The 24,928-nt window shown below is 45.5% G+C and overlaps 1 protein-coding gene across 1 annotated transcript; it reads right to left on the bottom strand.

The window, feature by feature from the left end:
* Positions 1–215: 215 nt before the first annotated feature.
* LOC307232499 (sulfotransferase 2A1-like) lies at positions 216–24,509 on the bottom strand. Its single transcript, XM_080003531.1, has 7 exons — positions 24,293–24,509; positions 17,100–17,240; positions 12,976–13,187; positions 12,222–12,348; positions 11,965–12,059; positions 554–734; positions 216–351 (listed from the first exon to the last, which is right to left on the bottom strand). Exons 1-7 carry the CDS (start codon positions 24,504–24,506, stop codon positions 242–244), a joined length of 1,080 nt encoding a protein of 359 aa, XP_079859657.1. The 5' UTR covers positions 24,507–24,509; the 3' UTR covers positions 216–241.
* Positions 24,510–24,928: the final 419 nt, after the last annotated feature.

Genomic DNA, 24,928 nt, shown 5'->3' on the forward strand with positions numbered 1-24,928 from the left:
ACACCCGAATACGGACAGACGTGGACATTAAACACCGGTTGGGAGCAAGAAAGTTGATTTTCACAGTAAAATAAAGGCGTCGTGACCGAAGGCACAGTTCCATATTGTAGGAGGCAAATGGTGACATCTAGGGGACAGATTAGGCGCTCACCCAAATACGAAACTTTTTTTTTTTTTCCAAGGAAGCCAGAATGAATGGCACATACTGTACATTTCCTCATCGGGTCGCATTCAATAATATTTAATCCCATACAAACTTGTAATTCACATCCTTCATTTTGTCCCTGTAAACGGAATCAAAATATTCCGACTCTGCCACCGTCAGATGGTTTTTCCAGTCTCCAGTAATCCCTGAAAAGTAAAATGTGATCATTATAATCACAGCATATCACAGCCGTAGGGGGAGGGGGGGGGGAGCTTTGTTTTAAACGTTGCTGTCTGTCTGTGTGTGTGTGTGTGTGTGTGTGTGTGTGTGTGTGTGTTCTAAAGCAAGGTTTTACTTGTTACTTGGAGAGTGACGAGAGAAACGAGAGAAAGATGAATCAATCCAGACCTTTCCTGAGGAACTGGGACTTGCTCTGGTCCATGAACTCGCTGGGGACGGTGGAATAGTTGGACATGTTGTTTTTCTTCATGTTGCGGAAGAGGCATTTCTCGGCGACCTGCTCTATCGCCTCCGGAGAGAGAGCTTTGTCCAGGAACTCTGCCATTCTGGCCACACAGGCCTTAAGGTCCTGCATCACAAACACAACTGAGCTCAACTTAATATAAATTACATTACATTTAGCAGACGCTTTAAAATAAATATAATTAATTAAATAATAATAATAATAATAATAATAATAATAATAATAATAATAATAATAATAATAACAACAACAACAACAACAATAATAATAATAATAATAATAATAATAAATAAAGCTGCATTCACCAATACAAGGGGTCCACTTTAGTCGTTTTATCATTTTTATTATATTATATATTGTTATATATTATATACTTTTTTTTTTTACTTCTTTTGGCTATATTTTGGCATTTGGAGCAATAACAAAAACAAACTTTGGAATGACTTTACATAACAATAATAATAACTACATTTTATTTCATAAACCTAATAAGCAAATGTTAGTTATAATTACTACTTCATTGTATTTTTTATGTCAATAATCTACAGTTAGAAAATTTCAGTTGAATTGATTGCTTGTCTATATTGTAATGGAGACAACATTTATGGAACTTTCACTTTAATTTGGCATTAGAATTATTATGGAAGAACTTGTCAATACTCAACACCTTTTGCATTTTCATTTAAGTTTGCTAAGTTTAGCTGTAGGAAACTGTTTATACATGAGCTTTCTTTAAAACAACCATTTATTTTTTACTTTAAACCAAACTTTATGATTGTTAAAACTTACCTTGTTGTTTGTAATTGTAATTATATGCTCTGTGATTATATGCAGGGACGTTTGAAGTGGGCCGAGGGTGTCAGACCAGACGTCACTGAAAATTCGCTGATTCTTTCTTTAATCAACTATTGCAGGAGCCGCGGCGGGCTCGGGTTGGGAGGTGGGCGAGGTCAGGTTCTAGTTTGTCGTTTGAGGAAGACCCCACCACATCAGCTTGTGTTCCAGATAGTTTTAGGATTTAAAATTTCAAGAATTTTCGCCCGAAAAATAGCAATAGGGGTCCATATAATAATAATCGGAAATATATAATGAACTTAAAACGTTTCTTAAATTTGAATAATTTGGCAATATACAATAAACCAAAAAAAATCGAACATAGAATTTATGCAGTAGAAGTACTCTTACGGTTAACAAAAATACAGTAAACCAACAATAAAAAATCTGAATAAAAAGGGGAAATTTTCCGACCAAGAGTGATCAGACTCTCGACCATTGTTATTCACAACTACGGGACAGCTACAAACCTCTCCCCCGCCCTGCCTTTGGTAAGGCGGATCCCATCTCCATTCTTCTCCTACCAACCTACAGACAACGATTAAAGCAAGGAAAACCAGTTTGTCGGACAGTCCAACGCTGGAGTGAGGAATCCCACTGCCACTCTCCAGGACTGTTTGGAAACCACGGACTGGCAGGTGTTCTGTGTTGCAGCTGATGGGGACATCGATGCATACACAGATTCTGTCTCAGCCTACATTTACAAGTGCATTGATGACATCATCCCGAGAGTCAAGCTCAGGACTTTCCCCAACCAGAAGCCCTGGGTTAATGGTGACGCCCGTGCTAAGCTCAGAGCACGGACCTCCGCCTATAGAGGAAGTCCAGATATGGCCTTTGGAAAGCCATCAGAGATGCTAAAAGAACCTACAGGGACAAGCTGGAGTCGGACTACCACAGTTCCGACCCCACACACATGTGGTGTGGATTGTGCACCATCACAGACTACAAAGGGAGAAACAGGAGCGATGCCCACCCGCTGCCTCTCTCCCAGACGAGCTCAACACCTTCTACGCACGGTTTGAGGCGAGCAACACCATCCCGGCTGCAAGGCTTGTGGAGGACCTGCACTCTGTTCCTGTCTACGGCTGACGTGAGGAAAGCTCTTAAAAGAGTAAACCCTCGGAAGTCTCCAGGGCCTGACGGCATTCCAGGCCATGTCCTCAGTAAGTAAGTAAGGAAGTAAAAATGTATTTATATAGCACCTTTCCAACAATAAATGCAACTCAAAGTGCTGTACAACACTGCATTAGAAAGTAAAAGATTTAAACATTAATCAGAGAGTAGAAGATTAAAATCAAGCCATTAATCATATACAATCAAGCCATTAATCATAAGAATTAGAAGATTCAAAATCATAAGAATTATTAAAAACAAGCCAAAGCACAGTTTCCGCAGTCGATGTCTACTAATTTAGACACCTAAAGATTTGTGGCCTATACATATATTTTGAAGCAACAAACTGTCCCTCAGTCTGTGTCTAGTCTCCTTCATTGGAATGTCAGTAAATGTCTGTAAATTTCTAGAACTCCAACCTCAGGTTTTTTTACGTAAATTATAGAAGGACTTTAACCAGGTTTTTACGTTTATAATTATAGAAGGACTTTAAACAGGTTTTGAGGACTTCAACCTCTAGAGGACCTTTACCTCAGCAGATAATCCAAAAGTTCTCTATTTTGTAAATAGACACAACTTCAGAATTTTGTTCAAAATCACAATCGATCCGCGAGTCTCTAAACATTGTTTATGGACATTCAATCTGACTAAATCCTTCACATTCTGGCACATTCTTTTTCTTTCTTAACGTCTTTTCTTCCTCTGCAATCCTTTCACCCACTTTCCTTAACTGAGTCATACTCAAGCTTCCCCTCGCGGGAAACCCCCCCGTGTTCGACCCAGTCTTCCATACATGACATACATTTGTCCCCATGTTTACTTCTCATTTGCATATTGATCGGAGAACCCCAATCTGGTTTCTCCTTACTCGGCGTGGACCCCATATTGCGTGTGAGCTTTTATTTTATTCATTATTTTTATTGTTGTAAAACAATAAAAGTCTAGGTAGGCCTACTAGGTACAGTAGGTGCAGCAATAAAACAGTAGGTACAGCCGATAGGAAAAAGCAGTGCAGTGGAAATAGCAGTGCAGGAGAGCTCTAGTTGTAGGCTAGAGTGAATAGATGCGTTTTTAGTTTTCTTTTAAAGATGGCAAACGAGACGGCTTTCCTAATATCTATAGGTAGTGCATTCCAAAGCTTTGGGGCATAAGTTTCGAAGGCTGCACTCCCGATTTTCTTCTGTGTATTACTTGGTGCTTCTAACAGGCCAGCAGTAGATGATCGTAGCTCTCTTGGGGGCACATAGTTAGTAAGGGAGTTGGTGATGTATTCTGGTCCTTGCCCTTTTAGAGCTTTATATATGAGGAGAAGGACCTTAAAGTCTACTCTAGATGTAACTGGAAGCCAGCGTAAGGCAGCCAGGACTGGGGTGATGTGTTCTCTCTTCTTAGTTCTAGTTAGTAGTCAGGCAGCCGAGTTTTAGATGAGCTGAAGCCTTTCAGTAGTTACTTTGGGAAGGCCAGTGAGAAGTGCATTACAGTAGTCAAGCCGGCTTGATACAAAGGCGTGAATCAGCTTTTCAGAATCCTTTTGGTTTATGAAAGGTCTTACTCTTGCTATATTTCTAAGGTGAAAAAATGAAACTTTCGTCACCTTGTTAATATGGGACTTGAAGCTTAGGTCGGCGTCTAGAATGACAGCCAAACTTGTAACCTCAGGTTTGACCCAGGGTGCCAGTTTCCCTAGGTTTTTAAGTAGCATGTCCTTTTTGGGGGGGGCAATCAGAAGGATTTCAGTTTTGTTTTCATTTAGCTTCAGGAAGTTATTGCTCATCCACTTATTTATCGCTAGAAAACAGTTTGTGATGGACTGTATGGCTAGTGTCATTTGGTTCTGCCGAGATGTATAGCTGTGTGTCATCGGCATAGCTATGGAAGCATACATTGTACTCTCTAATGGTGTGCCCAAGTGGGAGCATGTATGGTGAGAAAAGCAAAGGGCCAAGGCAACTTCCTTGCGCGACTCCGAAACTGCTGTCATGTTTCTCTGATACATGATCTCCCAGCTTAACGTCGAACTTTCTCCCTATAATGTATGTTCTGAACCAATTGAGCACGTTGCCGGAGAGACCAACCAGCCTTTCAAGACGATTGATTAGGATGTCATGGTCAATTGTATCAAATGCTGCGCGCAGATCTAGCAGGACAAGGATTGGGACCTTATTTGCATCAGCGTTCAGCCTGAGATCACTGACTATTTTAGTGAGGGCAGTTTCTGTGCTGTGATTTGTTCTAAAGCCTGACTGTAATTCTTCCATAATGTTATTTTCTTTGAGAAAAGAGTTTATTTGTACTGAAACTATCTTCTCGAGTACCTTACTGATGAAGAGAAGATTGGATATTGGCCTATAGTTTTTCAATTCGTTCACATCTAGATTGGCCTTCTTTAGTAGCGGTTTCACCACAGCTGTTTTTGAAGGTGTCTGGAAAGATGCCAGTTTGAAGTGACATGTTTATGATCATCAGGACGTGACTTGCGACACTATCAAATACCCGCTTTAAGAATGCCGTTGGTATAGGGTCAAGGCAGGAGGTGGCTGAGCTACATTCGTCAACAGTCTTGCAGAGGTCTGACAGTGTAATGCAGGCGAAATCCTTCATGGTTACTTATTTTCTGTGAGATTGACTGATCTCGTCTAAGTTTATGTCAGGGGTGATGCTCGCTCTGATCAGGGTTATTTTATCCTCAAAGAAGAGCGCAAACTCCTCACATTTCCTGGCTGACTGCTGTGGTGGAAGTGGGGGGGGGGCGCATTTATCAGCCAATCGATAGTGGAGAAAAGCACTCTGGGGTTACCTGTATTTTCTGAAATTATTTTGGAGAAATAATCTTTTTGTGCAAGTCGTATTGCTGTATTGTAAGTAGTCAAGGAGTCTTTGTATATGCTACAGTGAACTGTGAGCTTGGATTTCCTCCAGTTTCGCTCAGCTGTCCTACACCTTCTTTTTTGGTCTTTGACATCGGTGTTATTCAGCCAGGGGAAACTCTATCAGTTTTCACCTTTTTGACCTTTAGGGGGGCGACTGTGTCTAGCACTGTTGACAGAGTGCAATGGAAATTTTGGACTATCTCATTCAGGGGGGGGTCATGGCACGGCCTGATTGATCGCATAATATTAGAGAATTTGGTCTCAGCGCTGTCGTCCAAGACCCTTCTGTGGACAAGGAGTTTGCTTCTGGACGTTTTCATGATTAGTTTTGTCTCATAGAACACGCAATAATGGTCGGAAATGGGCATTTGTTGCACCAACACATTCTCAATATCTAACCCTGCTGTTATTAGTAGGTCTAATGTGTTCCCATATCGTTGGGTGGGTTCGTGTATATGCTGCGTCAGCCCAAAACCGTCGAGCATGTTCTGAAGCTCACAACCTTTGGGGTCGTTCTCCTTGTTAATATGAATATTCAGGTTTCCATTTAAGATTATTTAATCATATCTAGTAAGGCAGATTGAGATAATTTCTGAGAATTCCTGTATAAACACTGATACTGAGTATTTTGGTGGGCGGTACAGTATCACACTGATTAATGGAAAGTGTGTTCTAATTTTTATAGCAAGATACTCGAATGATGGATATGTGCCCAAGTCAACGTTATTTGACGTAATCTGCAGTGCCATGATGGCGGCTATTCCTCCTCCTCCCTTTCCCCTCGGTCTGGTTGATTGATTAGATTTAAAATTAGGGGGGCACGCTTCATTCAATATCCCAGGACCAGTGTCCTTGTCCAGCCAGGTCTCCACTAAAAACATACGGTGTAGATCATTTTCAGTTATTAGCTCGTTGATCAAAAAGGTTTTTTGTTTCAAAGCCCAGACATTAAGCAGCGCTAATTTCAGCTGAAATGAGTCTGCGGGGGAACAAGAGTCTGTTGGGGGACAGGGGGCGCTCTGATTTGGTTTAATACAGATCAGGTTTGACTTACATACAGAGCGTGCTGAGTAATGATTGTTCTTTCTAACCGTTATCAAAGTTGAAATGGCATCTGGTGTGTGATCAGTTATTTGGCCTTGAGTGATGCGGTTCTTGTCTGTCTTTTCTGCACTGTGGGCATGGGGAACGGGGGGAGCAGACGACGGGGCCTTTTCTGGGCGCTGGGTGTGTGGGGGGCTTTCGGGGTAATTGGCGCCTGTTCCTGGGAGCTGGGTGTGGTCGAGGCTTTCTGGTGGTCCCGCTTGCTGTGGTGTCTTGCGCGCTGGGGAGGGCAGCCAGTAGGCAGGTAGTCAGGGGGTGATCTGGTCACCAGCTGTGGCGTCCGGGTGCAGGGTGGTCTGGTCACTAGCTGTGGCCTCCAGCAGGGTGGTCTGATCACCAGCTGTGGCGTCCGGCTGCGGGTTGGTCTGATCACCAGCTGTGGCATCCGGCTGCAGGGTGGTCTGGTCACTAGCTGTGGCCTCCAGCAGGGTGGTCTGGTCACCAGCTGTGGCGTCCGGCTGCGGGGTGGTCTGGTCACTAGCTGTGGCCTCCAGCAGGGTGGTCTGATCACCAGCTGTGGCGTCCGGCTGCGGGGTGGTCTGATCACCAGCTGTGGCGTCCGGCTGCAGGGTGGTCTGGTCACTAGCTGTGGCCTCCAGCAGGGTGGTCTGGTCACCAGCTGTGGCGTCCGGCGGGGTCGTCTGGTCGCCAGCTGCGGCGTTCGGCTGCGGGGTGGTCTGGTCACCAGCTGCACCACCCAGCGGCGATGTAGTCTGGGCGCTAGCTGTGGCATCGGGTGGTGAGATGCTCTGCTCCTGTGTCAGGGCCTTGCGCTTATCGCTGACCGTCCTTGTGCTGTTCCCTTGTTCCACTACTGTCGGCTGGATAATAGCGAAGGCTAAATTGTTTATTAGCAAAGCCTGGCCGGTTTGGTTTAAAGTGCCAGCGCGGTTGTAGATGCCCAATCGTAGCCAGAACAGATTAAAGTTGTCAACAAAGTTCAGCTTGTGTAGGTAGCACACTATTGTTAGCCATGTGTCCAATAGGTAGGTCCAATAGATAGGTCCAAGCAGTCTGCTAAATAGTTCAGATCTCTGTCTGGCAGGGGGCAGGGGGCCACTAACATAGACATGCACGTTTAGAGCGCTTAGCAGCTGGAAAAGCTCGGAGAAGTCACTTTTCAGTAATTCCGACTCCTTCCGTCCGACTGTGTCACCAGTTCCAATGTGTAGAATGATCTTATTGACACTTTTGTAATTAGCCAGAATTTGTGGGATCTTTGCTGCTATGTTAGAGACCAGTTCATATGGAAAACAACATGTCATGGTGTTTTTGCCGATCTGCTTAAATGCTTCATTGTCGAGTCGCCAATAAAGAGTGTTGTTATTTGCTCTGATGGGCCATCAACATTACCTTGTTGTGGTGTTTGGGGTCCAGGCCTGCTGCTGGCAGTAGCTTGCTGTGTTGCAGCTTATGTAACGTTAGCTGGTCGCGTATTCTTCGTGCGACCACTCCCCCCTCCATGGTATCGGGGTGTTGTGGGTACACTATCTTGTAATTGCTCAAATCTATTTTCTAGGCTCATCAGTGGTAAAATTGGTGGTTTGACAGCGGCAACCTTTTTTCTAAATTTTTGTTTCACGGCGGTCCCCGGCAGCTGTCCATTACTATCAGTTTGTAGTGTTGCTTGCTGTCTTGTGTTGCCAAGTCGCTTATCTTGGGCTGTTTCATGGCTGCTAGTCAGCGAAAGTCATCCAGTCGCTGAGCTAATCTCAGATTGTGAGGGACCCTTGCATGTGTTAGCTTCATGAATTTCAGGAATTTTAATTGTCATCAGAGGCTTTCTTAGGTAAGCAGCCTCGTTATCTTGCTTGTGAGTTGTTTGTGCAAAGTAAAACACGTCTGCTCCGCACAAAGGACACAGCAGAAGCATGTGCCGCTCAGCTGGTGGAGGTATTCACCTTCATATTCAACCTCTCCCTGATCCAGTCTACAGTCCCCACCTGCTTCAAACAGACAACCATTGTCCCGGTACCAAAGAAACAACCCATCACCTGCCCGAATGACTATCGCCCCATAGCACTGACCTCTACCATCATGAAGGCCTTCGAGCGGCTAGCAGAACCCACATCTGCTCCTCCCTTCCTGACACCCTGGACCCCTTTAATTTGCATATTTGCAAGGATGCTGTTTGTAGATAACAGATCAGCATTAAACACAATTGTGCCTGCTAAGCTTGTACCCAAGCTCAGGATCCTCGGTCTTAACGACTCCCTCTGTAACTGGATCCTGGAATTCCTGACAAGCAGACCCCAGGTGGTGAGAATGGGAAACTTCTCCTCCTCTGCACTGACCCTGAGCACCGGAGCCCCGCAGGGCTGCGTACTCAGTCCCCTCCTGTAAGCCCTGTTCACACATGACTGTGTGGCCACGTGCAGCACCAACACCATTCTTTAGTTTGCGGACGAACCACCATCCTAGGTCTCATCTTCAACAACGATGAGTCCCCCTACAGAGAGGAGGTCAGCGTCTTGGCAATATGGTGCCAGGATAACAACCTCTCTCTCAATGTCTGCAAGACTGAAGAGATGATCGTGGACTACAGGAAACGACAGCAGGGTGGGCACGCCCCCATCCGCATTGACAGAGCTGAAGTGGGGAGAGTCTCCTGCTTCAAGTTCCTCGGTGTGCTCATCAGTGATGACCTCTCCTGGTCCAGGCAATCGGACCCAGCAATAAAAACTGCCCAAAAGCGCCTATTCTTCCTGAGGAGACTCAAGAAGTTTGGCATGTCTGTCAGGACTCTCACCAGCTTTTACCGATGCACCATTGAGAGCATTCTCACTGGCTGCATCACCGCCTGGTACGGCAGCTGCTCCGCTGCTGATCGCAAGGCGCGCCAGAGGGTGGTGAAGACAGCGGAGTGCATCATTGGCTGCCACCTCCCCTCCGTGCAAGGCATCCACCGCACACAATTTCTTAGGAAAGCACGGAAAATCATAAAGGACTACAGCCACCCAGGCTACGGACTGTTCACGCTGCTGCCGTCTGGTAAATGTTACCGGAGCACCCGGGCATGGACTACCAAACTCACAAACAGTTTTTACCCTCAGGCCGTCAGGCTTCTCAACCTGCAACATCTGTAGTCACCTACGTCAATTAAATGTACATCACCACAACTACATGTACATATCCACCGGCACTCCTTCACTTTATATTTATATCTATATCTTGTGCAATAGACTGACCTATTTCTGTTGGAACTGCTACAATGTTCCAATTTTTAGTTTCCGTTTTAGGATTATTTTCTTATTTTATATTTTATGTACATACATTGCGACCTCTTGCCTGTACTTGTAACATCGACACTTACCGTATTTTCCGGACTATAAGCAGCTACTTTTTTCCTAGGTTTTGAACCATGTGGCTTATACAAAGGTGCGGCTATTCTGTGGATTTTTCTTCCACCGCTCGGGGCGCTCTAACCGGAATTAGAATCAAAAATAAGATAGACGAAAAATCAATGCAAAGAAGAATACGCTACTTTTTCTCTTTAGCAGATAGAACGCAGACGATAAATTACCAACTGGTAATTATTTTCAAATCCCCGCCCCTTCATCATGGAACCCACACGAAGAAGTTCGTATGATGCAAGTTTTAAGTTGAAGGCCATCGATCTTGCTATCCAGGAAGGAAACCGCGCTGCTGCACGCAAGCTTAGAATCAATGAATCTATGGTGAGACGTTGGAGGCGGCAGCGGGAAGAGCTAATGCAATGCCAAAAGTCGAGAAAAGCTTTCAGAGGACATAAAAGCAGGTGGCCTGAACTTGAAAATGTCCTGGAGGACTGGGTGAACACACAGAGAGCAGGTGGCCGAGGTGTATCCACTGTACAGATCCGACTGAAAGAAAAACAATCGCCCGCGAAATGAATATTGACGATTTCAAAGCTGGGCCGTCATGGTGTTTCAGATTTATGAGACGTAAAAACCTGTCCATCAGGGCACGGACCACTCTCTGTCAGCAACTCCCCCCTGACTATCAGGAAAAAGTTGAAAACTTCCACAAATTCGTTGAAACAAAGAACAAATACAAATACAAGAACACTCCATCGTACCAGACGACATCATAAATATGGATGAAGTACCTTTGACGTTTGATCTGCCTCTGACCAGGACTGTTAATAAGACAAGCGCATCATCCGTGTTGTTGAAAACAACAGGTCACGAGAGGACGCACTTCACCTGCGTTCTGGCATGTACGGCATCTGGACAAAAACTTCCACCACTGGTGATTTTTAAGCGCATAACTATGCCGAAAGAACAACTCCCGAAAGGCATAGTGGTCAAAGTTAACATCAAAGGGTGGATGATGGAAGGCCTAAAGAAGGAATGGTTAACGGAGTGCTACGTCAAGCGCCCAGGAGGATTTCTTCACCGGAAAAAAGCACTGCTTGTTTTTGATAGCATGAGGGCCCACATCACAGATTCTGTGAAAGCAGCGATCAAGAAAACAAACTCCATTCCAGCTGTGATTCCTGGAGTTACAACAAAGTATTTGCAGCCGCTTGACATCAGTGTGAATCGGGCATTTAAAGCTGCACTCCGGGTTGAGTGGGAGGCTTGGATGACAAGTGGTGAGAAGTCATTCACAAAAACTGGCCGCATGCGAAAAGCATCTTTTTCTGATGTCTGTCAGTGGACCCTAACAGCGTGGAGCGCTGTGAAAAAATCCACCATCACCAACGGGTTCCGAAAGGCTGGACTGCTACGCGAAGAGAGCGGCGCACCTTCAGAGTCACCTTCACCGGAGGATGACAGTGACACGGAGAGCGAGACTGATGGAGACAGATGTGACGAAGCGCTTCTGAGGCTGTTCAACTCCGACACTGAAGAAGACGACTTCATGGGTTTCAGCGAAGATGATTAAAGTGACTTGTGGTTTCAAACACAGGAGAAATGAAGGTAAATAAATGCAGGTTTTTTTCTCTTGGTTCTGTTCCGTTTTAATCAGTTGCTGCCGTGTTAAAAGGCACTGTTCGGAAAGAATCTGTTCAGGTACATACATGTACATTTACAGTTCAAAATCGTTCTGCACATGCAGTAAATATCAAATTTTTCAACAAAGATATCTGCGGCTTATAGCCCGGTGCGGCTTGTATATCTCTTTTTTTAAAAATAGAGCGGATGCGGCTTATATACAGGTGCGCTCTATAGTCCGGAAAATACGGTACTTTTTTTTGTAATTCGACTCTTATTTTATAAAAAAAAATGTATTTCCTCCTTATGTTTGCCTTGTTGTTTTATCCTTTTATGCCCACTACGCAGTTGTTGACTGTCATGCCCCGAGAACTTCATTGTACCGAATGACCTTGTGTTGTACTGTACACTTGACAAATAAAACACTTTGAACTTTGAAATAACAACCACCTGGAGAATTTAAAAGTAGTCCTACTTCAGCTCAAACCTTACCAGGATCATTTCCTCGTAGGAGATGTACATGATGTGCTCCTTTTCTTTGGCATTCAGCCAGGACTTTGTGTGGTCAAACCATGACCCGAAGATCACTAGAGGGGACGGAAACCATAATAACCTTTACACATCTCGAACTAATTACCGGTGCTATTTCACTTCGATAAACACTCTTTGAACATTGTGCGAGTAGGTTTGGAAGGATCACAGTAGCTGTGGATAAAGAGTGAGTTAGAAGTAACGGTCGACACAACAACCTTTCCCCTCGAGGAACGTGTGCAGGAACTGGCTCTGTGTGCCCGGGTCCACCAAGAAGGCCGCCATACCATAGTAGTGGAAAGAGGAGGTGAACACGTCTTTGGGGTTCCTCAACACATAAATGACCTGGAGTGAAGACAAACACAGACTGTAATCATCGCAACTTGTTTTTAGTTGCCTGGTAGTACAATGATATTGCAGGAAATTAGTTTGGTTACGGCTCCCCTGCAGGGGAAATGAGCATGCCTCTGGATGACAATACTGAGAATTATATATATTTTTTTTTTTTTAAGAAACTGAAAACATTTCCCCAAATGTAAGGTCTGCTAACAAAACCCTGAGTAGGTGAAAATTTGATAATGCCATTTATATAAGCAGGGAAGCAAGAAAGTACTTGGGGAGCAGGGGGGACAAGCTGACAATCTTAATCTCAATCTTAAATGAAGATTAACCCTAACCCTAACCCTAACCCTGCGGTCATTTCCGCCAGTGGTATTCAAACTATTTTCGCGAAGCCCCCCCTCCCTAGGATTTCAAGGACTTGTCAAAAAATGTAATTAGTCATTTCAAATTGAGTGCTTAAAATATTTAAAGGGCTACCTACTTCATTTTTTTTTCTTCTTTGGATTCCTCTGCACCCCAAGAGGGTGCAACGCCCCACAGTTGGAATACCACCGGACTAGGGAGTTTCGAGAAGGTGACGCCATGCCTTGTGAAATACAATATATGTAGATCAACACGTTGGCACATTACTTTTGGCTTGACCCTGAAGTAGGATGGTGGCATCATGTCGTAGTGGAAGTGTGTGGTGAAAACACGTGGAGACGGCCTCTGCTCCAGGTTGAGCTCCTTGGCCCTGACTTCCTCCAGCCAGGGTACTCTGTCCCAGCTGGGGATGGTCTCGAAGGGGGTCGGATCACCGCCATTCTGGATCAGAGGAACAATCTCCTTCATCCACGTGGTTCCTGAAAGTATAGCAGTGGTGGAAGAAGTAGTCAGAGTTATTACCTAAGCAAAAAAATACCCTGACACACAAAATAACTCGTAGAAGTGAAATTTCTACATTGACATTTGTACTTAAGTAAAAGTATTTAAGGGGTTGGATTTAAATGTACTTAAAGTATTACAAGCAAACGTAATTATTACATCCAGTAGCTCATGTAGTTTCTGATTATAATTTACAATAAAATAGTCTATGTGGTGTCATAGTTTACAAATATATATATAAATATTTTTTATTATTATCATCAATAATGCAACTGTGTTGGCAACCTTGTACAGTGAAAAATAGATATTTGCTTTGAAATGTAGTGGAGTAAATGCTGAAAGTCTACCACTAAGTAAGTGCAGACACTTGAAAAATGTACTTAAGTACAGTAATGAAGTATTTGCATGTTTTCTACCACAGTAGTTAGCTGAAGTAGAAACAATTAATTAAATATAGCTGCAGGCAGCAATATACAGGGTCCAGTTTAGTCGTTTAGGTACATATTATAGTGTCCCGGGCTCTGTGAAACGCAGAACAAGTTACAAAAGTTACAGACACCGTGCACTTACATCACAGCATGTTGCTCTTCTGACGTTCACTTTAAATATCCCTGAAGAACGGTGTTTTAAGAATTACGATCGTTCCTGGATCAAGCAGTGCGGATGCAAAAGAAGAGATCGGTTCCTCCAAAGGTTCTTAGAACTTCCTGCAGTGCGAAAACGTCTTCTTTGAACGATTATAGCTTCTGGGGGTTTTGTAAAACGCAGCACGAGTTAAAGTTTTCTGAGTTTCCTTTAAACGCAGCACCGCCTCAAGCTGTCTGTCTAGACGTCACACTCGCAAGTGGCTGGAGGGGAATGAGTTCCGAAAGACAACGCTTGTAACTGCGGATGAGGATGTCACAAAGTGGTCAGCTCCTGAACTAATTAAAACTAATTAAAATATGATCGTTTTTTTCCACTAATTTCTGCTCCAAATGTAAATTGATATTTATCAAACACAAAGGCAAGACGTCTGAAACATCCTGGTTCTGACCAGACCTCTCCAGTCCAATCCTGCGGGCTGAACCCCTAATTATGTAACTGGCTTGGCCGGTGAAATGAGGCCTCTGCATTTGACCCATCCTGGCTCCTCCGGGGGGACAGTCAGGAGCAGTGGGCAGCATTTGTCGATGCGCCCGGGGACCTGGTACCAAGTGTCAGATGATGAGTGCATGTTTTTGGTGGGGGTCCTTACTGATGGTAGGTGGAGCAAACCCCACGTGAGCACGGGGAAAACATGCAAACTCCACACAGAAAGGCTCCTATTTGGGAGATTACCCGCCGGAGCACGGTGCCAACAGTGCCCCAGGTGGGAGTCGAACCCAGGACATTCTTGCTGTGAGGCAGCAGTGCAATGCAAATTTGGTAGAAAAAACATAAAAAATGTAAAACATTATTAGTGTAGTGGAAAAGTTACATAACTTAGAGCAACACATTGTTTTGACTATTGAGATAGTGGATTGGGCATAGTTTTCTCGCACAATGCTACCCCCAAGAGATAAGTCAGTCTAGTCAAGTCTAGACAAAACCATTTAATCAGATGAATTGTTGGAATATTTGGCCAATGACACACTCCATGGCTAGATATTATAAAACGGTATGTATCTGTATTTAGCAGTCTTGTCCTCTGCAAAGACAAACTCAGATCTCAGAAAGGATCATAAATGAAAGGACCTCTTCTCCAGGGAGATTTTTTTCCACCGCATTCGCTAAAGGCAAATTTGGATTTTTTTCTTCTTAATTTTTCATTTGTCTTTTGACTTTTTATCAACTCAAAGAAGAACACTTATGCCATGTGTGATCATGTTTACATACAATTACCGAATGAATTAATCTTACAATTACAATATCAGATTTGCCTCACCCATATGTTGAGACAACTTGTACGGATAAATTCCCAACGTTGATTTTTTTTGCCACTTTGACAGACCTCTTTTGAAGGGGCTTTTATTTATATATATATATATATATATATATATATATATATATATATATATATATATATATATATATATATATATATATACACACACACACACACACACACACACACACACACACACACACACACACACACACACACACACACACACACAGCTCACAAAAAGTTAGGCTTTCGGATGAAATTTCACGATGAACCTAAAATGCACTATAACCTTACAGGTGAACTCTATTTGACCTTCTCTAAACTTTTGAATGCACATGTCCAACTGTTCAATGTTTCAGTACTTTTTGCACAACTTGCTGTTCTCTAACAAGGAGCTGAAAGGCAAAATTCACAACAGGTGTTTGATCCATGAATGGACCAATACATTTCCTGGTTCAATTAGAATTGGTATTTAAACAGTCCTCTTCATCATGCTGTTCACATGTTGACATCATGAGACCAAGACGACACCTAACAACTGATCAACATTACCTCGCCATTGTGAGGCTTCAAACAGGATGTTCTCAGAGGGAAGTGGCCACTGAGCTTAGAGTGTCACAGAGTCATCAGCAGGTTGCAACAGAGATACAGAGACTTGAGGAGTCACAGAAAGGCATAGAAGTGGACGTCCTTTGACCACATCCCACACTGATGACCGCTTCATTGTGAACAGTGCCCTGTGGAACCGGATGATGAATGCCACTCAACTACAGGCACTTTTAACGGAGGTGAGAGGCACCCAAGTGTCACGTCAGACCATTCGAAACCGTTGACATCAGCGTGGTCTGCGTGCTAGACGACCTGCAAGGGTACCTGACCACACCACCAAGCACAGGCATCATCGTCTTGCATGGGCCAGAGAGCATTTACGCCAGACAAGGTACCAGTGGGCCTCAGTGCTGTTCTCTGATGAAAGTCGATTCACGTTGAGCAGAAATGATGGCCGCCAACGATGTTGAAGACGTCAAGGAGAGCGCTATGCATCAGCCACTGTTGTCACCAGACGAGCCTTTGGTGGTGGTGGTGTTACAGTGTGGGCAGGTGTGTATAGTCAATACAGAACTGCCCTACACTTTGTGAATGGTACAGTGACAAGCCCATACTACCTGAATAACATCATTCATCCAGTCATTGTGCCCCTGCATGAACAACACAGGCATCATTTCATCTTCATGGACGACAATGCTCCAGCTCATCGAGGTCGCATCATTAGGGAACGGCTGCTGGAGACTGGGGTAACTTAAAATGGAGTGGCCTGCACTTTCTCCAGACCTGAATCCCATAGAAAACCTATGGGATCAGCTGAGTGGCCGTGTAGAGGCTCGTAACTCTGTACCCCAGAACCTCAATGACCTCAGGGCCGCCCTTCAAGAAGAGTGGGGGGCCAGGCCTCAGCAGACAATAAGTCGACTTGAACAGCATGAGACATCGTTGTCAAGCTGTAATTGAGGCTAAAGGACACATGACAAGTTATTGAGACATTGACATTTTTTGTTGTGGTATACCCACCACTGTTGTTGGCTTTTGTTTCAATAATTGTTTGAGATGAGGAAATCACCATTGCATGCTTCTACTTAAATGCCCTACTTTCATGATATATCACTGTAGCGTGAACTTTTCACATTTTCCATAAATTTCACCCGAAAGCCAAATATCCCTAACTTTTTGTGAGTAGTGTGTATGTACGTATATATATATATATATATATATATATATATATATATATATATATATATATATATATATATATATATATATATATATATATATATATATATATATATATATATATATTTTCCTCTGAATCCAGAATGATTATTATAACAAATATAGACTAGGAAGATTATGAAGTACACTTTTACCTCTCACCTCTGATGCATCTCATTTTTTGGTATGGGACTAAAAAAAAAGCTATAGCTACCTGACTTGGGGTAGGTGACGATGAGGACGTCATCTGGTCGGAAGGTGAACTCCTGATAGTAGCTCAGGCTCTCTGCGGTGTGCACCATGGAGGGTAGGTAGACACCCTTGTATTCTTTGTACAGCTCTGCCTCTGTCATTGCTGAGGAAGGGGATGACATTATGGAACGCCATTTGAGTAAATATTAAATAAATAAATAAAAACATAAATACATAAATAAATGTCTATGAAATAAATCCTGAAATAAATAGTTGAGGTAATAAATACATTAATAGATAGTAAAGTTCAATAAATATATGAATGTTTATTTTATAAATGATGTTTTCCAAAAGACTATTTTGATTAATTTCAGGGGACTTTTATTTCATAATTCCACATTTATTTATTTAAGGGGACTTTTATTTCATAATGCCACTATTATTTATTTCATGGCACTGTTATTTCATAATGCCACATTTCAAATCCTTAAATGCAAATGAATGGGACGTGGTTGTCTCACAGATTCAGAGCCGTTGGAGAGATGGGGAACAGCCACACTTGTCAAGCCCCTCCCCTACCTTGATTCCCTGTCTTCCCTGTCTCCTTCTAGCCCTCTCTAGCTCCCTCTGTCTGCCTCGCGGTCCCTCTGTCCATCTCTAGCTCCCTCTGTCTGTGTCTGGTGTCACGTCACATCCCTGTCACTGCACACCTGTCCCCAGTCAGTAATCTCACCACCTGTCTCCACCTTCCTTGTCACTCCTTTTGTATTTAACCTGGTCCCATTCCTTCTGTTGGTGTCGGTTCCTCACACATCTTCATCATCTATGTTCCTGCCGGTTTGCCTGGGTGTGTGCCCCAAACTCTCGATCCCTGATCCTCCACTGGCTCCTCTGCTCCTGGTTCCCGAGTCCCTGCCTGTATGTGAAACCCTGCCTTCCCCTTCACGAGTCCCTGCCGGTCCTGATCCCCCTTCTGTTGCCTGTTCCTGATTCCTGCCTGTCTATCTATTTACCCCTGTATAAACTCCTAAAACCGTGTGTCCTGTGTTTGGGTTCATCTTGACCATCAACCCTTAACAGTACGAACCGACCAAACATGAATCCAGCGGACCCGGTTTTTATGTCTTTCCTCACCAGGGGCCAATCTCTAGCCCTGCCGGCTAGCTGTAGGCCTGCTGGTCGCTAGTGGGCTTCCCAGCCTGGACGTCCCCTCCAGACGACCCCCCTAGCCAGGCCTTGGCTTAGCCCTCAGGCCTGAGCCGGCAAGGCTGGTACTCGCCCGCCCCGTTCCTGCATCTGAGGATCCCGAACAGTCCCCCATCTTGGGGTCGCACCTTGCATTATTTTCTAGGGACCCCCAGAAATCCCCCACGAAAGGGGGACCCATGTTCCCCACGGCCCAGTCTCGTGGCCCAGCGCTCCCTCGTCTCTACTGCCAGGCGCTTCCCAGTCTCCACTGCCCCCCTTGCCTTTCACCTGCCATGACTTTGGCGTGTCGAAGGAGGTGTTGGAAGGGGAGGAACCTGCTTTCCTCCGGATACTCGCGGTCTCCTGGGAGAAGGATCCTGACTTCTGGTTGATGCTAGCCATCAACCGGTAGAAATTACATGCCTCCCCGTCTTTACCTCCCCCTACTCCGGAGTCTACCATCCCAGTCCCCGAGCCACCGACCGCCTCCCCTGAGGTCGAGCCGGTTCAAGTCCCCGAGCCGCCTGCCACCTCCCCCAAGGTCGAGCCGGTTCAAGTCCCCGAGCCGCCGGCCACCTCCCCCGAGGTCGAGCCGGTTCAAGTCCCCGAGCCGCCGGGCCACCTCACCCGAGGTCCAGCCCATCCCTGCCTCCGAGCCGCCGGCCGCCTCCCCCAAGATTGAGCCGGTTCCGGTCCCCGAGCCACTTCCCCCTACTCCGGAGTCTACTGTCTGAGTCCCCGAGCTGCCGGCCCCCTCCCCCGAGTTCGGGCCCGTTCCAGTCCCAAGCCGCCGGCCACCTCCCCTGAGGTCAAGCCGGTTCCAGTCCCCGAGCCGCCGGGCTGCCTCCCCCTAGGTCCAGCCCGTCCCTGCCTCCGCGCCGTCGGCCGCCTCCCCTGAGGTCCAGCCTGTCCCTGCATCTGCGCCGTTGGCCGCCTCCCGGAGGTCCAGCCCGTCTTTCCCCCGAGTCGTCGGCCACCTCACCCAAGCTCCAGCCCATCCCTGCCTCCGAGCTGTCGGCCGCCTCACCCGAGGTCCAGCCCCCTGGTCACCCTCCGGAGCTGCCTCGCTCATCTGTCCTGAGGCCAATTCGACCCCCCCGAGCGGTCCAGCTCCCAGACCCAGCCCCCTGGTCGCCCTCCAGAAAGCCTTCCCCTAACTGCCCTGTTGACCTGGGTAGGGTTCCAGCTCCCCAGCCGTCCGCCTGTGTGGCGCCTACTCCTTTGCCCACCTCTGGGCCCCCTCCACCCCACCTTCACTCTGTTAGTGTCAGTTCATTGCATGTGTCTCTGCATGTGGTTCTGCACATGTTTCTCGCATGTCTTCAGCGTCTTTGTTCCTGCCTGTTTCCCTGGGTGTGTGCCCCGAACTCTCGATTCCTGATCCTCCACTGGCTCCTCTGCTCCTGGTTCCAGAGTCCCTACCTGTGCGTGAGTCCCTGCAGGTCCTGATTCCCCCTTCTGTTGCCTGTTACTTATTCCTGCCGGTCAACCCATTAAACCCCTGTACAAACTCCTAAAACCGTGTGTCCTGCAATTGGGTTCATCTTGACCATCATCTCTTAACAACACTGGCACTGCCATTGCTGCTCTCCTACACAACGGTGGTAGTAGGAGTGGTTGCAAGGAGCTGGACCTCAGCTCCAGATACCTCCTCTGTTGGAGCCAGAGGCCGGTTCCACTTAACAGCCGCACCCTGTACACCATGTCCGACAGTTGTTCCAGCACAGTGCAAGGGCCAGCCTACTGGCTTGACAGCTTGGGGGAGAGGCCCTTAATTTATATATTTAGGAACCCTATTGTTTTTGTGAATGGAATCCTCAATGTCAAAATAAAATAGACTTGATCATTTCGATAAAAAAAATCTGCAGATCTGTTCATTTACGCGCTCTGCAAGTTGCAATGGAAAGCCAATCAGTCTGGACTATCTAAAGGTAACCTTTCTCCTCTAACCAATCATGTTTGTCGATATACATATAAGCCCCGCCCCATCTCTCGTGGACAGGTTGCGCGTGTAAACACACAGACGGGGCAGTCGATAGAGTACAGGATCCAGAACTCTGAGAAGCAGAAAGACAATGTATCGTTGACAATAAGCAAACATGCATCCATAGTTTAGCATTTTATTATAGGAGAAGAATCTTTAATCATCACACGACACACCACACTACAACACATGCTTTGGATGGTGGCTAGTGGAATGTGGCCTCTGCATTTAACCCATCCTGGCTTGTCCTTCCTCCAGGGGGGCAGCCAGGAGCAGTGGGCAGAATTCGACGCGCCTGGGGACCTGGTTCCATATGGCCATCGCTGGTCAGACGATGATGTGTGCATGTTTTTGGTGGGGGTCCTTACTGATGTTACATGGAGTAAACCCAATGTGAGCACAGGGAGAACATGCAAACTCCACACAAAATGGTCCCTAATTGGGAGATAACCCGCCAGAGCACGGTGCCAACAGCGCCCCAGGTGGGAATCGAACCCAGGAACTTATTTTTTCTATTTAGATCTATTTTCCATTATTATTTTGTTTATATCAATTTTATTTGAGTGAAATGTTAATTAAAGAAGCTGCACTTGTTACTTATTGATAACGTACGGAAGTTTGATTTCAAATTGTAATATTGATTGAATTATTTTTTAAATAGCTTAACTAACAGGACTTATTAAATTTTGAACATTCAATAACAAATATTATAAATGAACGGGGGGGTCTTGTTTGGATATAATTTATATACCATTAAGAAGACTGAAATCCTGGGAAGAAAGTCGTATTTTGATTTTAAGGAAGGGCCGACTTCCCTGGACCCCGCGTATTGCTACCTGCAGATATACTACTCACAAAAAGTTAGGGATATTCAGCTTTCAGGTGAAATTTCAGGATGAACCTAAAATGCACTATAACCTTTACAGGTGAACTTAATTTGACCTTCTCTAAACTTTTGAATGCACATGTCCAACTGTTTAATGTTTCAGTACTTTTTGCACAACTTGCTGTTCTCTAACAAGGAGCTGAACGGCAAAATTCACGACAGGTGAATCCATGAATCGACCAATAAATTTCCAGGTTCAATTAGAATTGGTATTTAAACAGTCCTCTTCATCATGCTGTTCACGTTTTGACATCATGAGACCAAGACGACACCTAACAACTGATCAACATTAGCTCGCCCTTGCGAGGCATCAAACAGGATGTTCTCAGAGGGAAGTGGCCACTGAGCTTAGAGTGTCACAGAGTGTCCTCAGCAGGTTGCAACAGAGATACAGAGAGACTGGAAGAGTCACACAAAGGCACATCCCACACTGATGAGCGCTTCATTGTGAACAGTGCCCTGCGGAACCGGATGATGAATGCCACTAAACTCCTGCCGCATATAAGGGAGGTGAGAGGCACTCAAGTGTCACGTCAGACCATTCCATACCGTTGACATCAGCGTGGTCTGCGTGCTAGACGACCTGCAAGGGTACCTGACCACACCACCAGGCACAGGCATCATCGTCTTGCATGGGCCAGGGAGCATATACACCAGACAAGGGACCAGTGGCCTCAGTGCTGTTCTCTGATGAAAGTCGATTCACATTGAGCAGAAATGATGGCCGCCAACGATGTTGGAGACTTCAAGGAGAGCGATATGCATCAGCCACTGTTGTCACCAGACGAGCCTTTGGTGGTGGTGGTGGTGTTACAGTGTGGGCAGGTGTGTCTAGTCAATACAGAACTGCCCTACACTTTGAATGGTACAGTGACAAGCCCATACTACCTGAATAACATCATTAATCCAGTCATTGTGCCCCTGCATGAACAACACAGGCCTCATTTCATCTTCATGGACGACAATGCTCCAGTTCCTCGAGGTTGCATCATTAGGGAACGGCTGCTGGAGAATGGGGTACCTCAAATGGAGTGGCCTGCACTTTCTCCAGACCTGAATCAGCTGATTCCTGTGTAGAGGCTCGTAACTCTGTACACCAGAACCTCAATGACCTGAGGGCCATCCTTCAAGAAGAGCGGGGTGCCAGGCCTCAGCAGACAATAAGTCGACTTGTGAACAGCATGAGACATCGTTGTCAAGCTTTGATTGATGCTCAAGGGCACATGACAAGTTATTGAGACATTGACATTTTTTGTTGGGGTATACCCACTGTTGTTTGGCTTTTGTTGCAATAAATTGTTTGAGATGAGGAAATCACCATTGCATGCTTCTATTTAAATGCCCTACTTTCATGATATAATATCACTGTAGTGTTAACTTTTTACATTTTCCATCAATTTCACCCGAAAGCCAAATATCCATAACTTTTTGTGAGTAGTGTAGATTTATCTTTACATTTATTCATTGCCTCGTTTTTATTTATTTCAGGATTTATTTCCTAGGCATATTTCTTTTTTTATTATAGACTCAAGATAAAGATTCAAGAGGTTTATTCATCACATACGTATACATACTTTCATACATATATGCAGTGACATACCTTTGCAACGCACCTGGAGATAATGCACAATAGTTACTAAACCGAACCTAATTCCTACCTAGTTTACTAACTGAAACTAACTGATTCCTAAAACGTAATGCTGTTAGTGGATAGAATAATATAAATTAAATAAGACTCAAAAAGGTAATACAGAGTGGGGGTACAAAATAGAAGTGAAGGGAATAGAGTTATGTATATGGGATAGGCTATACAGAAATGTGCAGTAAAGTGCAGTGGGGCTGTGTGAGTGCTTTTTTGTTAGGACCCCTGGTGAGTTCAGCATTGACTTCTGGCTTGCGGGAAGAAACTCCGTCTCAGTCTCTCTGTTCTCGCTGTGTGACTGCGGAGGCGCTTGCCCGACCGCAGCAGCTGGAACAGTCCGTTGTTGGGGTGGTAAGGATCCTTCATGATCCTGCGGGCTCTGCTAGTCCTGCAGGAGGGGGAGGGTACTTCCGGTGGTTATTTCGGCTGAACGCACCACCCTCTGCAGGGCCCGCCTGTCCTGAACAGTAAAGTTCCCAAAACCAGGCAGTGATGTTGCCTGTCAGGGTGCTCTCCACCACTCAAGAGTAGAAGGACTTGAGGATCCGGCGAGACCCTGAATTTCTTTAGCTGCCTAGGATGGTAAAGACGCTGCCTCGCCTTTCACACCAGAGTGTCTGTTTGTCAAGTCCAAGTGAAATCCTCTGTGATGTGGACTCCCAGGTACTTGAAGCTGCTCACCCTGGCAACAGAAGTCCAATTCATCACCAAGGGCGAGTGCGTCCTCGGTTGTAATCCCCTTCTAAAGTCCACAATCAGCCCCTTAGTTTTGCTGACGTTCAGGAGGAGGCTGTTGTCCTGGCACCAGAGTGACAGGTCAGCCACCTCCTCATGGTAGGCCTTCTCATCGTCGTCGGTGATCAGGCCCACCACGACTGTGTCGTCAGGAAACTTGGTGGGGGTGGGGGTCGGCCATACAGGTGCGTGGGCGTGGTGTGCAGTACCTGGGAGACCGGCCGGTACACAAACTGCATTTGGTCCAACGTGCGGGGGAGGGAGGAGCAGATGTATTCTTTAATCAGCCTCTCGAAGCACTGCATGACCATCGAGGTGAGGACCACCGGACGGTAATCATTCAAGCCGTTATGTGCATGATCAACGAGGCACGCCCGGGCAGGCAGCCACTGACGGGCGGCGCTATGTAACACTCAAATGGCGGTCCTTAAAACACACGCAGTTCAGCGACAAACACCCCATTTGAAGCAGAATCTTGAAAAACACTTCATCCAGGATTAAGTTCAAATACTTATAACTAATCATATTTAAACGTAATAACCACAAACGACATACTTAACTAAATCATGTAAAAAATCTCGCTACAAATATGCGTAGAACAGTGTAGAACCGGATCTGCCTCATAAGTATTCCAAAGATTTTTTTTTCTTCAATTTTTGGGAAAAAAATAAGTAAATAAAGATTTATTGCATTATTTAAAAAAAAAAAGGTGGTAATTTTCCCATACTAAAAGTAAATCGCATTATATTAAGTGAGTAAAGTTGATCAGTCGATTTCTACCTGTTTGTAGGATGTTATCAGTGTTGGAACGAGCTGGACCGAAGTCGTTCCACCGGCGGCGCTTCGCTACACGCCTGGTTCTGCATAAGAATACCGAGTTCTCCCATCGGCGTGTCAAGTGGATGAACGACGAGCCAATCCGCGCCACGGGTGGGACTGACGTTGGGCCCAACAGCGCCAGGGGCCGCCCAGAAGCGAGGAGGAGTAACAACATCAACAGGACGGGACACGGCAGTGGCAGCGTTACGCGCCGCGACGCCGAAGCAGAAGAACTCGACGGAGGGGGCGGACTCAAGACTCTGGACCCAGGCAAGAACGAGCGTTCGATCGGAGACCGCCCCCTCCCCTCAAGTGGAAGCTGTAGCGATATGTGGTCAGTGGACAATCTGTGGATGACCACACGCACAAAAAAAACCCCAAATAAACAAAGAACAGAACCTCCTGAGGACAGAACTATGCCACCACCTCAAATGGGCAAAAGGCTTCCTTTAGAGAAAAGAAAGAAAGTGACGTTCAAGGTTAATGCTGTTGAATTACGCCGTTATGAGAGCTCCTAAGAGTAACATTGGTGTTACTGTACATTTTGCAGTTTTTGGAGACAGCATGTACATCATTTTGGAATTTTACATAAAAGAT

This window comes from Zeus faber, assembly GCF_960531495.2.
Source record: "Zeus faber genome assembly, chromosome: 1".
Taxonomy (NCBI): Eukaryota; Metazoa; Chordata; class Actinopteri; order Zeiformes; family Zeidae; genus Zeus; species Zeus faber.

Excerpts from the sequence above, each read along its gene's own strand:
- LOC307232499 (XM_080003531.1), bottom strand. The coding sequence starts at position 24,506 with ATGTTGTTACTCCTCCTCGCTTCTGGGCGGCCCCTGGCGCTGTTGGGC. Across the intron at positions 13,188-17,099 it reads CGTCACCTACCCCAAGTCAG|GAACCACGTGGATGAAGGAG; the intron begins GTAGCTATAGCT and ends CTATACTTTCAG. Across the intron at positions 735-11,964 it reads CCTACGAGGAAATGATCCTG|GACCTTAAGGCCTGTGTGGC; the intron begins GTAAGGTTTGAG and ends TTTGTGATGCAG.